The sequence below is a fragment of the Motacilla alba genome, chromosome 1A (genome assembly GCF_015832195.1).
Source record: "Motacilla alba alba isolate MOTALB_02 chromosome 1A, Motacilla_alba_V1.0_pri, whole genome shotgun sequence".
Classification (NCBI taxonomy): Eukaryota; Metazoa; Chordata; class Aves; order Passeriformes; family Motacillidae; genus Motacilla; species Motacilla alba.
In genome coordinates, this window is record NC_052031.1 from 67,506,317 (window position 1) to 67,520,093 (window position 13,777).

The 13,777-nt window shown below is 43.8% G+C and overlaps 1 protein-coding gene across 24 annotated transcripts in view; it reads left to right on the plus strand.

The window, feature by feature from the left end:
* Positions 1-13,777, plus strand: part of CACNA1C (calcium voltage-gated channel subunit alpha1 C) — a 464,806-nt gene that overhangs the window by 406,315 nt on the left and 44,714 nt on the right. For 15 of the 24 annotated variants that reach the window (XM_038153847.1, XM_038153871.1, XM_038153848.1 and 12 more), the window contains 2 exons: positions 1,701-1,784; positions 2,459-2,542. In XM_038153847.1, coding sequence (XP_038009775.1) covers positions 1,701-1,784; positions 2,459-2,542 — 168 coding nt within the window. The remainder of the gene's footprint in view (positions 1-1,700; positions 1,785-2,458; positions 2,543-13,777) is intronic. The other 9 variants (XM_038153858.1, XM_038153856.1, XM_038153859.1 and 6 more) reach the window with 1 other exon arrangement.

Genomic DNA, 13,777 nt, shown 5'->3' on the forward strand with positions numbered 1-13,777 from the left:
CTTCCAGTGTAGATCTGCTAAGAGTTGCCTATTTCAGGCTGCAGAATAAAGGTGTTTTATTCTGGTTTTGAGGAGAAGATTTCAAAGTCCACTCTACCAGTTCCCTTCACTGGCGTGGAACCAGCTGGGCAGTGGCTTTTTCTTCTTCGTATTTTCTTTTTTTTTTCCCCCTGCCCGAAGTGTAATGTTGTTCATAAATGTGAGTCTCAAAGTCTCCTGGAGGCAGTGTTTCAGCAGATAGAAAGACACTTTTTGCCAGTGCCTGCTGCACGTGATGATTGAACCCACAGTAATCTGAGGTTCCCAAGCCTGACTTTGTGCAGTGCCAGTACTGGGATAATTTTTTTTTTTTCTTGTCTTTAATTTTTTTTTTCTTTTCTCCTTTTTGCTTTCTGCACTGCTGCCTGGGAACACAGGCTCACACTTTACCCATGACCTGACTCTTGGACTAAGAATAGCAGTCACAGTGCAGCTCGGGTTCAGTCTCACAGGAGACAAGCTGCAGCTGGGAAACGGGGAGGTCAGGTTAGCCCATGCTCACAAAACCAAACACATGAAAGGAGCACGGAGCATTTTGTATGTTTGCCTCCTTTGAGGGCTGCAGAACAAGGGCTGGAGATTGGCACAGGTGCTCAGGGAGCCAGGATGAATTTTCTTTGCTCGTGACATTGACTTGTTGAGGAAGTTTACATACAGGTTCATCTCCGAGGCTGAACAGGACCTTCTCCAAAAGGGTCCTGTGTCCTTGCAGCCTATCCACCAAAAAATTATGCAGGATAAGGACAGTAAGCAGTGCTGATTAGCATCTCCTGAGTTTTGCTTAGGACAGTGAGATGTTTGGGGTAGTGATCAGCCATCGCTTGTCCTGGACAGCCAAGGTGACAGCACTGCTGTGGCACTGTCCTTGGCAGGAATGAGCAACAGGTCTGGCTCTGAGCAATGCTAAAGCCAGATTTGATCCTGTTCTTCCCCTTCCTGCTGGGACAAGCCAGGCTACATTCACAGCTCCATTTTGTGGTGCAGATGTGCTTTCAGAGTAACAGAGATACCAGTCCTGCTCTGTATTATTGAGACAGGACCTAAAGCATTACTGAAAGAAACTGTGAGGCCAATGACTGAAATAATACTGACTGTGGCTGGCTGTAGAGAAAGGTGAGGTTTAGATAGCACATCCCCAGCTTGACTGTGCTCTCTCCTCCATGGCACAGCAGCCAGCTATTCCCTGTGCCAGCACAGAGCACAGAGCTGGCATGGACTAGGGGATTGATACTGACAATGGGGAGCTATTTTTTGAGGAAAGCACATCACATTGTTCCTGTACTCTCCCTGCTAAGTCAAATGGGAAGGGTGCTGCATTGCCAGGAATGGAGATGTCTGGAGGAGCTGGTCCTGCAAGCCCCATTCCTGCCAGCAGCCATGCTCAAAATGATCTGTGTGACTTCCCTTCATCCCCTGTCTCAGAGTTGGAGGGGAGGGGTGGCTTCTCTGGAATCGCATGAGCTGGAGAGGGGCTGCTCACACGAGTCAGGGAACGCAGGCCTAGGCTACAGCTTGAGACACAACAAGTAGACTTAAGAGGACAGAGTAGACTTCTGCCCCTTGAGGTGTCAGGGCAGAAATTCTAATGGTAATTTTGAACTGTTTTTGTCTGTCTAACATTCCTTTTTAATCCCCATCCTGCCTGCCCCTTCCTTATGTAGGGTTACTTTAGTGATCCTTGGAATGTTTTTGACTTCCTCATCGTAATTGGCAGCATTATAGACGTCATTCTCAGTGAAACTAATGTGAGTATTACTCTACCCTCCCCAGGATACCACCACCTCCTCCTCCTCTGCTGTTCCTTCTCTCTTTCTCTCTTTTTTTCTCTCTCTTTTTGTTTTCTGGTTTTTTTCCCTCTAGTCATGCTTTTATTGAACTTGCCGTCGTCCTTCTCCTTCTCCCAGGGAAAAAAAAAGGAGGGGGGGAAATGCCTCCTTCTTTTTCACTTGTCATAGCTGGCCCCAAGGCTGTGACTGGTGAAAGCGCACAGAGTTTGGGGTGTGTGTGCTTTTTTTCCCTCCAAAAGGTAGACATGCTTGAGTGTAACTTTCTGACTAACCAGGCTTTTGTTGATACCCTCCATCATGTGAAACGTTACAGAGGTTTGAGCAACCAATACTGTAGAGTGGTAAGAGACTATTTAATATGCCCACATAACCTCTTTCTTTTCTTATTTTTTTCCTCTTCTCTCCCTCTTTCATGCTTTTGTTTTGTTTTTATTTTCATTTTATTTTATTTTACTTTTTTACTTTTTTTCCCCTCTTTTCTCCCTTTCCCTCTTTCTCTCCCTCCTCTCTCTCTCTCTCATTCTTTCTTCCTGCTTTCCTCTCTCTCTTTCTCTCTCATTCTTTCTTCCTCTTCCTTCTTTCCTCTCTCTCTCTCTCTCTCTCTCTCTCCTTGGCTTCTCTGCCACATGCAGCACTATTTCTGTGATGCATGGAATACATTTGACGCCTTGATTGTTGTGGGTAGCATTGTTGATATAGCAATCACCGAGGTGAACGTAAGTAGCTGGCGTCTGTCCATGATCGTGCCTGCTCTAACATTCGTCTTTCCCGGGTTCTTTTATTTTTTTTTTTACCCTCCCCCTTCCTCCTTTCTTTTGAGTTTATTTTCAGAATTTTTTGTTTTGTTTCAAAGCTCTTTTTCTTTTTTTTTTTCTTCTTCTTTTTTTTTTTTTTTTGTTTGCATTTTATTTGGTTTGGTTTTCTTCTGTTTTAATTTTCTTTGGAACGACTTAAAGGACTTTTTGACTGTTGCATCATTTTCTTCCCTCCATAATCCGCCTGGCATGAATTAAACTGTATAGCAGGAAAAGTGATGATGGGAAACGTGGAGTGTAAGTGAAAAAGCTCCTTGTGCCATGGGAAGCTGCTCGAAGAGGACTTTGGTCTGCCCAGTGTTATGCTGTGCTTCCCATGGCAGCTCAATACTCTCCACCCCACAGAGAGATAAAGGTCAGTTCTTTCGAGGTGGAACTGAGGGAACCAAAGCAGGAATCCTCCCTGTGCCTCCTCACTCAGGCTTCCTCCAAAAGAAATAAAGATAAAATTGTCTCTGTTTAGAGGAACCTGCTCCTAATGTTCTGTTTCAAATGGGAAAATAATAATAAACAAAGGTAGATAAAATAAAAATAAAGCAGAAATCCCAAAGGAAAACAAAGCACCAGAGTTCCAACCCTTTTTTTTTTTTGTTTGTTTGTTTGCAACCTGATTTGCTCCATCTCCCAAACTGCAGCAGCCCAACTGGCACTGATTGGCCCCACTCGTGCCCATCTCAGCAGGCAGGTGAGGGACTGAGTGAGCCATGGAGACTGAAACGAGCACCTGGTGTGCAGGAAATAAATCACACCAGGCAATTCTTTTCCTACATCTCTTTTTTTGGAGGTAGATGGATATAGAATTATAGGATAAAGAGACAAAGGACAGGCAGGAAACAGATTTCCAAAAGAAAGACTGTGATGGGGTTATGAGCATGGACAAAAATTACACCGAGAAACGCAGCTTATAAAGGCCAGGAAAATAGGAAGATTGAAAGAAAATTGCTGTAAATATGTTAAAGAACAGCAAATCAGTCGCAAATGTTCAAAATTATGTGGCTGTTGAATAAACATCCCATCTTGGAATTGTGTGCTGTAAAGGCAACCCATTGCAAGCAGAAAAGTGACATCACAGTTTTCACTCAGTGCTGTGTTTAGAGAAAAATAAGCAGGCAGCGTTTTGAAAAATGAAAATGCCTCACTTGGAACTTTCCAAACAAAATATTTTTGTATTTTGGTTCTAGTTTAATTTCTGTTCAACTTTTTTTCTTTTTTTTTTTTTTTTTTTGGTTTTTTTTTTCCTTTTTGTTCTATAATTCCAAAACAGGGATATTTATTCAAGCTGTAACATTTTGATTTTGACTAAATGAATTTTTTTTAACTAATTTATTTTCCTTGTCTCTTGAAAGAATGGAAAATAGTTTTTAACTAAAAAGGAACTCTTATTTTGCATCTCTTTGTCCTACTTTCTGGACACAAAAAGCTGCTTACAACATTTCCCACGGAATGTTGTAAATTATTTTGGTTACCCTTTTACTAGGTAGATATCAGTATTAGTCCAGCTTTGTAGAGGGATGTTACAATGAGGCTGAAGTTAATTTCTAAGAGTAAAATTAAAACCTTTTCTCTGCTACACTTGTCACAAGCAAACTAAGTAGAGATCCTGGCAATAGCCTTCAGATTGTGGAAAAGTTCAATTCTCATCCCTGGAGGCAGAGCTGCATATGGCACTGGGGGGAATAAGCACAGTTAACTGGAAATGAATCATATTAAACATCAATAAGACTTCCCTAACTGAGGTCTTTGAATCCACACAAAAGTCTTCTAAGCAGAAAGGAAGGAAATCCTTTTGTTCTGGTACATAAATAGTCAGAAATCCTAGACTGCAGGAAAATCCGACGCGTCCTTTTGAAGAAATTCAGATTCATCTCCTCATTAGCTTCCATTGTCTGAGAGGAAGAGAGTCACAGCCAGGTGACCTCTTGCTGTTAGTGGTGAGGGATGCTCCCCTCCTGGACACATCTGTGACAGGGAAATAAATTGTTATTTGGAGGTGCCCACCGGTGACTGGTGAGTGTCTAGGTTTGTTAGGTTTGTCTAGACACCCAGCTGCCAGACATCAAATTTAAGCAGTATAAATCACATTCATTCCCAGCATCTCGTTGAGACAGTCATGTCTGCTGATGGTTGTTGTGATCTTCAGTCTCCAGGGCTGTCCGTGCTGGTGTGCTTAATTGCCAGCCACAAGGCTCTGTCTCAATTCGAGTTCATGTCAGGCAAGGCCCAGAATCCAGTTTTCAGTTACAGAAGCCTACAAAAAATGAGGGTATGCCTCTGTCCAAACAACCAGCAGCTGTCTTAGGTGAGGAGGCAGCAGGGCTGGCCCTGACTCTTTTAGTAAGGGCTGTGAAGAGCATTGTGTGATGGTCCCTCTGTTTCCTCTAAAGAATCCTTTCCTTCTATACAGTTTTACAGATCTCTGCACACATCTTTTTGTTACCTGGCATGTTTAAATCTTCTCTTTTTTTTATCTAGGCAAGTCCTTTGCTACTAGTTTCTAATGTTTGTTACTAAAAACTTGCACAACCTTTTGATGCACTGATAAATAAGCGGCAGCTATGGATTGAGTTTGTTCTGAAATGTTCTGAAATCCCTTTGCACTTATAACCCGTATTGAATAAGAGAATGTTTTGTATGTTGGTTTGTCCTGTCAGATTCCCTTCCTGCTAGCAGCACTTGATATGTTACATCTGTAGAAAATGGGCTTTGGAAGTAGCAGCCCATCTTGGACGGACGGTTGTCACCTTGCCAAGCAGTGTGAGGCAGTTTATCAGACACACTTCTCCCGTCTCCTCAGGGGCTTGTTGCTTCCTTGCTGTCTGTGGGTTTGAGCGAGCCCTGCCCTGTGTTTCTGTACACTGTCTTGTCTTGTTCTGAGAGACCTGGGGTCTGAAAAGGGCAGAAACAATAAACCCTAAAATGCCAATCAGCTCCACTGATAGGAGATGTTTAGACTGGTCAGGTACAGGTAAAATATTTCTGCTTAACTCCTTAGAAGACGAAGAGTGCTTGTGGTAGGATCTTGGAGGGTGCTGCTCTTGGAGTGAAGGGTCAGTTCTCATTGTGTTCAGTTAGAAGGGAAGATGGACACTCCTGGCCCAGGTCAGTTTGACCTGCAGCCTTTGACATAAGCCTCAAATCAGTGAGGTTCACCACACGTTTGCACTCAGAGGAAGCAAAGCCAGCAGGCACTGAGCTGTAGTTGTGAGGAGAGCCCTGACTGACTGGCAGCCTCCACAGGGTGTGTGTAGGTTTGTGCTTGCTCTTGTCTGTGCAGTTCCCCATACTCTGGTTTGTCTTTCATTTTTTTCCTTTTGCCATTTATTTTTGTTTCTTGAAAAGGAATTTCCCAGTCCAAAACCTTCATTAAAATATATGTGAGTGTGCATGGGTGGGTCTTTGTGTGCGCGCTCCATTAATGGTGCTCCATGTCCCTAAGTGTGTTTGGATGCCTGTATGGGCTACAAAGCCACAGGAGAGTGTCCAGACATAAATCCATGTGTGGGGGGAAAGGAGTGTGAATGGTGAATGCAAGCACAAGAACTCCACGTGTATTTCTGCAGTGAATGGCTGCTGGTGGATTCAGGGGTTGCTGTGTGTGTAGCTGAGCCCTTGTGACCGTCTCACTGTGAGAGCTGGACCTGGTTATGGATGAGTGTGCCTGGGAGGTCCCTGAATGCAGGAATGTTCCCCTGCATGCCCATGGGTGAGTGTGCACCTGGCATGCCCAGCTCATCAGCTCATGAGCATGGCTGTGCTTTCCAAAATAGTGGGAAGCCTTGTGCTTGCAAGGTAGGCCCCCCTCAGCATTTCTGAGTCCTTCAGGAGGCCTTCACATAAAACACCTCCATGGTGGGGAAATATGGCAAGCAATAAGTCAAATCATGTCAAGCAGTAAGTCCATCTTGCTTCCTGCATCCTGGGAACATCTCCCAAGTCCCCCCAAGGAGCTCCACAGACACCCAGAGGCATCTCACACAACTGAGGAAGTGCAAAGGGCACACAGAAGGTCAAAATCTGGTGGGTTTAAAAACTTCAGGGTGGCACAGTTTCTGCCAAATTCACCTTTAAATTACATCACTCTGAAAATGCATTTTCAGAGCTTTCCTCTCAGTGACTGCTATAGAACTAACTTTCTATCCACAAAATGAATTTTTTTTTTCCCAAAAGGTTTTTGAAATAGTCAGTGTTTCATTTTTGGGGCACTCCTATGCCACTTCTTAAGTAACTAAAGAGGCAGGAAAGGACTTTTTAATCTTTTGCTAAAAAAGAACTTCCAAGGCAGAGACCACCTCTACCATGTGTCAGCTCTCTTCAAGACAAAGAATGACTTTTGGGGAGTAAGATGAAAAATGGTATAATGTGTGAGGCCTGGGATGAAGGGCCTGTAGATTATATTCCTTGGATTTTTATTAGATCCCTGTAGCTCAGTCTTCCCAACAGTGGAGACTGTTATTATTCCTTATGTTAAAAAAGTATTGTTATTAGAAGTTACAAAACCCTTTAAGCTCCTTAGAAGAAAATTTTGAGGTGATAAAAATTATTACTCTCTATTATAATTGGAACTAAATTTGATATGAGTTGAATAAAACCCAGCAGGTTTGGACTATATCATCCCAGAAGTAGCTCCAAGCACAGAGTAGCACTTCCTTCCTTTCCACATCAGCAGACACAGCCTGGAGTTGAGTGCTGTAGAGGTGACAAACAGCCTGCTGTCCCCTCCTCCAGGCAAAGAAAGTTTCTCATTATTGTTTGTTGCTCAGTATCAAATAGGAAAATCAAGTTCCATTTGTGCTGTGCCACAGTGCCCAAAGTAATGAAAGAAACACAGTCAGACCCTGAGTCACTGGAAAAGCTGTCCATGTGACCTCCTTCCCCTTGGTCAGAGAGGAAAATTGACTTTTCCTTGGTCCACAGGGTCCTTTTTCCTTCATCCTTCCCCCTGCCAGTGTCAGACCAAGGAGATTTCATGGCTCAGTCCTCATTTGCCACCAAAGCAAGGCTCATATCAGTGCCCACGGAGCTGGAGCAGCCTCTGGGGGTTGCTCATCCAGCTGCAGAGGGCAGCTCATGGTCTGCAGGTGTGTGAGAGCTCCAGAGGCATGTCCAGATGGGAGCACCTGTGTCTCCAGAGCAGCACAGGGACTGTGGGGGTGTTGAGTGTTTGATTCCATCTGTCTGTCTGGAAAGGCTGTCAGGGAGGGAGGGTTTGTGGCTATCTGTGGGCCTGCCTGTGGGGCTGGTGCCTCTGAGCATGTCTGCATGTGCAGGTGCCCCTGTGTTTGTCAGCTGTGCTTGGGAGTGCATGAGGATGACTGAGAAAAACACCTGGCCTGGTCTCCACCCTGCCTGTTCATTCAGTGCCACAGCTGCACAGTGTCTGAGTGTGTCTGTGAACCCTGCAGGAGGCACAGGGGAGGAGGAGTTACCAGCACAGGTACACGAGGCCATGCAGCAGATGGGATGAGCCGGGGGGTCAGCATGGTTACAAGATGAGAACTGTCAGGGATAGGGAACTGGTGACTTGAGGGTTTTTGTGAAATAATGGAATATTTCCGTGCATAAAATGCCCTCCTGTCGCAGCAGCACACGTTTCCCTAAGAGTGAACATTTCAAGTGGTTTGAGATGGAAATGGTGGGGTTTTAATGGAAGAGATGACAGGAGGGGAGTGCAGTGCTGTGTGTGGGCATCTGGGAGACATAGGGTGCCTCAGGAAGCAGCCCCCCTGTGAAAAAGGTTAGGGAAACACAAACCCCACTTTGGTGTATTACTTCCCTCAAAAATGTTGGTCAGGTCTGTTTTGCCCCAGCCTTGTGGGTAATGGTTTGATGTTTGTCCATCAGGCGTTCAGGGGAGCTGAGTACTTTATACCTTGCACTTCTGGAAAGTTTTCCAAATTTTGTTAAGAAGTTGGCAGAGGGTTGCAGCTTGATTGAATCCTGAGTACTGGTGCAGTAAGGCCAGAGAAATACCAAAGCATTGAGCTCCCAAGACTTGGAGACTTGTGCAGTGATTTCTCATTTAGTCTATTTAATTTTTGCTGTAAAGCAGCTCAGGCTTAAACCAGGCGCATGAGGCCTTTTTTTACAATCATCTTGCTTTTGGTGTCAAGAGGCTTCATATTATTTGCCACGGGCTACTGCTCCCATTCTTCAGAATATCTGAAAGCCTATACCTAAATCTCCCTCTCACCCTCTCCTGCACTCCTCCCTTTTAACCCACACCCTGCCTTTCTTCCTTTTCTCCCTCGCTTTCCTCTCCCCCGTCTCCAGCCACACTAAACCCCACGAGTTCATTTGCACTCCCAACCAATGTGTCTGAAGGCAGAGAACCAGTGGCTGAGACCCTGCAGTCCTCGTCCAGGCGCCGCCGCCTGCGCAAGGACTGGAGCGCTCAGCCCTGCCGCGCCCTCCTGGGCACACACCCCTCCAAGGGAGCAAGGATCGCGGGAAGGACGACATGCATCCAGCCTGCACCTCACTTGGGACTGCCATTCATATCTCTCGCTCTGTCTGTCTGTCTGTCTTTCTCTGCCTGTCTGGTTCTCTCCGCTTCCACGCCCTTTGCTGCTCAGATTTTGGCCGTCGGCTGCCGCCACCGGACGCAAATCTTTGTGATTCCCACAACTCGCGAGCTCGTTTAGCCAAACCTTCGGGAAGAGGCAGAAAACATCTCCCCCCACCCTCCTTTTTCTCCCTCTCAAACGCCATCTGGGTAGCAGAGGCCTCCAAATTACGTAGCAAAGGGCTGGAGAAGCACAGTGGCTTCTTTTGACATCTTGTGTTGTCACACCCTTACTGCTGCCATCCCAGAAGTTGTCCGTAGTCCTGAGCTCTCCCTGTGTGCGTGTATATGTATGTGTATATGACTTGTTTTCTTTTTGGAAAAGCTACTGAATGGGGGGGAGGGGGAGGGCGGATTTAGTTTGGCTTCTTTTTTTTTCCCCCTCTTTTTTTTTTTAATCTGGTGGTGTTTTTATCACTGGAATAATTCAGGTAACACACCACGGTGGCCCCAGCTGTAGGAAGCCACGTTGAAGCATGGTTGTGAGCTGTAGCAGTGGCAAGTGTTTTATTTTGCCTTTGAAGAACTTCAGGAGAGCTGCCCTGGACTCTTCCACAGATTAGGCTTAGGTCAATTTGAATTTGATCACCTCCCATGCTTAATCAACAATTTTAGTGCATGTTTTTCACCCTGTATTGGTGAGAAAGAAGTATGGTATGACTATCCAACCACAACCATGTTTGAACAGGGTTATTTTTTGTTTTATTTATGTATATACTTGTCATGATAATGGGGTCTCTTTTTTTTTATTATTTATTTTAATCTCTTGCCTTTAAAATGTTGGTATTTTGAGTGCATTTCCAGAGTTCATAATGTGATTTGCTCTTTAAAAGAGGTGATTTTGGTAACTGCACAACTTTTTCTGTATGGAAATCTATATGAAATTTGGACAATCAGGAAAAAAGTATGTATTTTCTGCAAAAGAAGGGGATAGTAAATGCAAATGACTCCTTCCTCAGTTTACCTGAGCATTTGAGCTGTTGCTAGCAGTGCTAGAACCATAAGAAGAGGGCAGGTAGTTCCCACTTTGAAAGACTCTTCATACTACCCAATTTTAAGGATGTACCTCAATATTGTGATTTCCACAAAACTGTTATTCTTGGCTTCTGACATTGTTCCAGGCCCACAGAAAAAAATCAGAATGTATTTTAATGCAGGGAAGACTTAAGAGTAGCATAAAAATAAATTTGCCTTACTGGAAAAATTTAACCACACACATTCTCATTAATTAAAATAGGAGAAACCAAAGATAGAGAATCCAGGAGAACAAATTTTTAGAAGCTAAATGTGAAAGCAGCAAAAAGAAAGTTAGACAACCCTATGACTGTAAGACCTGATGCATAAACCTGTCTGGAGTCCTTCTGAGTGAAAATGTTTAAAATGGTGGCCCACAGCATCTCACTGACTGCCCCGAGGAGTGAATTGTGCTTTTAATTAGTGCAGGCTTGCACATACCCAAATCCTTGCTGGGTTTTAAGGCCTTTAGAGCAGAAGTCCTGTTTTCTTATTTGACTGTAAATTATTGTTACAATAACAGTAAAACTAATAGTAGAAACACAAAGAACCACAGACCTTGTCCTGTGTTGGTTCAATAGTGAAAACAAGTGTATGACATCTACATTTCAGTACAAAGAGCTCTTTAAAAAGCCTATATCCAGATTTTCTGACCAGTATTTCATTTACTTGTCATTTTTCTATCACAGCACTTTGAAGAAAAAACCCACTACAATATTCTGGCATCAACATCTGTGATATATTACAGTTATATTTCATTTTCCTTTAATTCCAAAGTGTTTTTCCACAAAGCTAGTTAAAACACTCAAATTAAAAAGAGCTACCCCAAGCTGATTATTTTTTTCCATTTGCTTGCTAGCCAGGATAAATCATTCCTTTTGCCTAGCAGAAGTTTCTTTTAACTTTCCCTGAACTCTAATAGAGATTGTATCTTTATATGAATCACAGGAAAATCTCTTGTTTTTTTCTTGACTCTTGATTCCTTAGATCATCTCTAAATATATTAATGTTAATTAACGATCTCTAAGCACCCTAAGTTAGATGGTCAAAAAGGTGCTTGGGTGAGTTCAAATCCAGCTGGTTCTCTCATCTTAGGCAGTTTCCTGAAGCAGTGAAAGATGTTTCTGGCATTTAATTCTCTTTTTTCTCAGACCTACCTTGCTGAGAATGCCCAAGGAATTTTCCAGTGTCGCTGTTCTCCATACACAGGCAGCAGTAACAGAGAGGGCACAAACTCCTGCATTTTATTCACTCAGTTTTGCTGCAAAAGCTCCTGCTCTTCATGCAAATCACAAGAGATTTTAGTATCAGTGCTACAAGACCTCACTGCGTGCACCATCTTGTACATATTTAGAGAAATTCTAGCTCATCCCAGGCTGCATTGCCTGTTGCAATGAAAGCAATGGAGGTGATGGAAGAAGGGAAGACACACACAAGCATTTTTTACTTGCTTTCCTCTTTAACTTGCTCTTCTCCCCCATCTTCTTTTCCCCAGTGATTTTGCTGAAATCTTGGGCAGCAGACATTTGCAGCAAGGCAGTAGGAAATCCCCTTCTATTTTATGTAGGGGTAGATTTTCCTCTCTGTCTTCAGCCAAGATCCCATCAGTCCAGGGGAAGAGCCGCTCCCCTTGGAGAGGGTTTTTGTGCAAGGCACTGGGCAGCCTTTCAGCACGGTGATGGTACCAGTCTGCAAACCCAAATGTACAGACCTCCCATCAAATACACATCCAGTTGTGGGGGCTTTGCTGCTCACCCAGATTTGTAATCAAAGATAAACACATATAAATTAATTCTACCCTTTCTAATATAGTCAATATAGCACCCTCATTTAGCTCTTGCCTTGCTTCCTCTACATTCTCAGGCACCAGCCAGGCAAACGCAAGAGGGGTGGTTCTTTTATTATCTCTTAATAGACATCTGGTTTTTAAATGGCTGTGCTCTTACCTTCACTCCCTGATGTGTTCTTTGAGGAGACTGTCTGGCACAACATGCCAACAAAACCACTTCTGCTTCATGTATCTCCCTGGGCATCTGCTAAATGGGACCCATTCCCTGCTGCAGCCAGATGACCAAGCTGTGAGGACTGGAATCAGCTTATGGTCAGCTGATTGATGGCCAAAAAATGTGACTTGGCTCTACTTGCTGTTGCAGAGTAATGGGACATCCCAGCTGGTCACACCCCAGTTGCTGTCTCCGGCTCCACTTTGAAGCTCTGAGACTCCAGCCAGCAGTGCTGCCTGCTGAGCCTTGTCTGAGTGGCTGGGAGAAAATCTTCTTCATCCAAAGCCAGACATCATTATATAAGATGAACAGGCATGAAGGCAAAGGTGCCTCAGCTGTAAAGAAACTCTTGTTAATAGGAAAACATCAAAACAAATTGATGTTTAGAGACAGAGAATTTGAGACTCAACTGTTTGACCATACTTGAACACAGTAAATCACAGAGTGAGCATTACATATCATCTAAACAGTCCCTACCCTTGTTTTTTGTTTTTTGTTTTTTTACCAAAGAATTCATCAAATCAATAATAATTTATTCTTGGAAAGGTGTGTAGAACAGAAAATGTTGCTCAGTAGCTTTGTAAGATCTATTCCCAGTCTCCATATGACCACTTTTAATGTTTTCTGATAATGCCTGTGATTGGCATTTCAAATCCCAGAATGACACGTACAGACTTTATTGTATCCCTTAATATCATACAAAAATCCAACGAGTCTGTAGGCTGTTTTTTTCCTAGGAAATGTTCTGCATCAACATTAAATAACTTTCTAATCTAAAAGGCAATGAAAAGACACCGATTGGGAATTAAACACTAGCTGCTACAAATCTCAGATGAAAATGGTCCATAACAATCTCTCTGTTTGGGCTGCTGGTATCTCTGGATATCCTCCCTTGAGCAAAGATTAATTCTACAAAACTGGCAGGGGCTGATAGTTCACCTACAGTCATCCAGAGTCTCTTGCAATCCACAGACCTTTGCTTTGAAACAGAGGTGGATTGGGTTTTCTCCTGCTTCCACCAGCATGTGCAGTTCCTTTAAGCACCTTCATCAAAGCAGAAGATGGCTCATCCATCTTCACACTGCCCCAGAGCCTTTGGGCTTCCCAAAGGACGGGTCTGGCAACACTGCATGTGGAATCTTTCATCTGGTAGCCTACCTGCCTCCCTTCCCAGGAAAACCTGCTCCTGGTCCAGTCTCTCTCTCTGGCTCCAATAGTCCCCAGAGTTGTACTGAGGAGTGGGGATTTTGCTGCAGACTACAAGCCTCCTTCCAACCTTAACACCCCCAGTGTAATTGGGACTTGTACAGTACAACAGAGATGCTACTGAAGTTTCCTTCTGGATTCATGTGCTTCTGGAACCCTACAAATTCCAAAGGTCTCCCTCCTCCTTTCAACCTGAGGCTGACCAGAGAAAACCCAGAAACACCCAATACACTGAGAGCGCCAAGTTTCACTCTGTTCTTCATTTTTTCCTTCTTCCTTTTCCTCTTCCCACACCATGAAATCCTAACGGTTAATTCTGAAATAATTAACAAATATCTGCAGAAGTGCTCA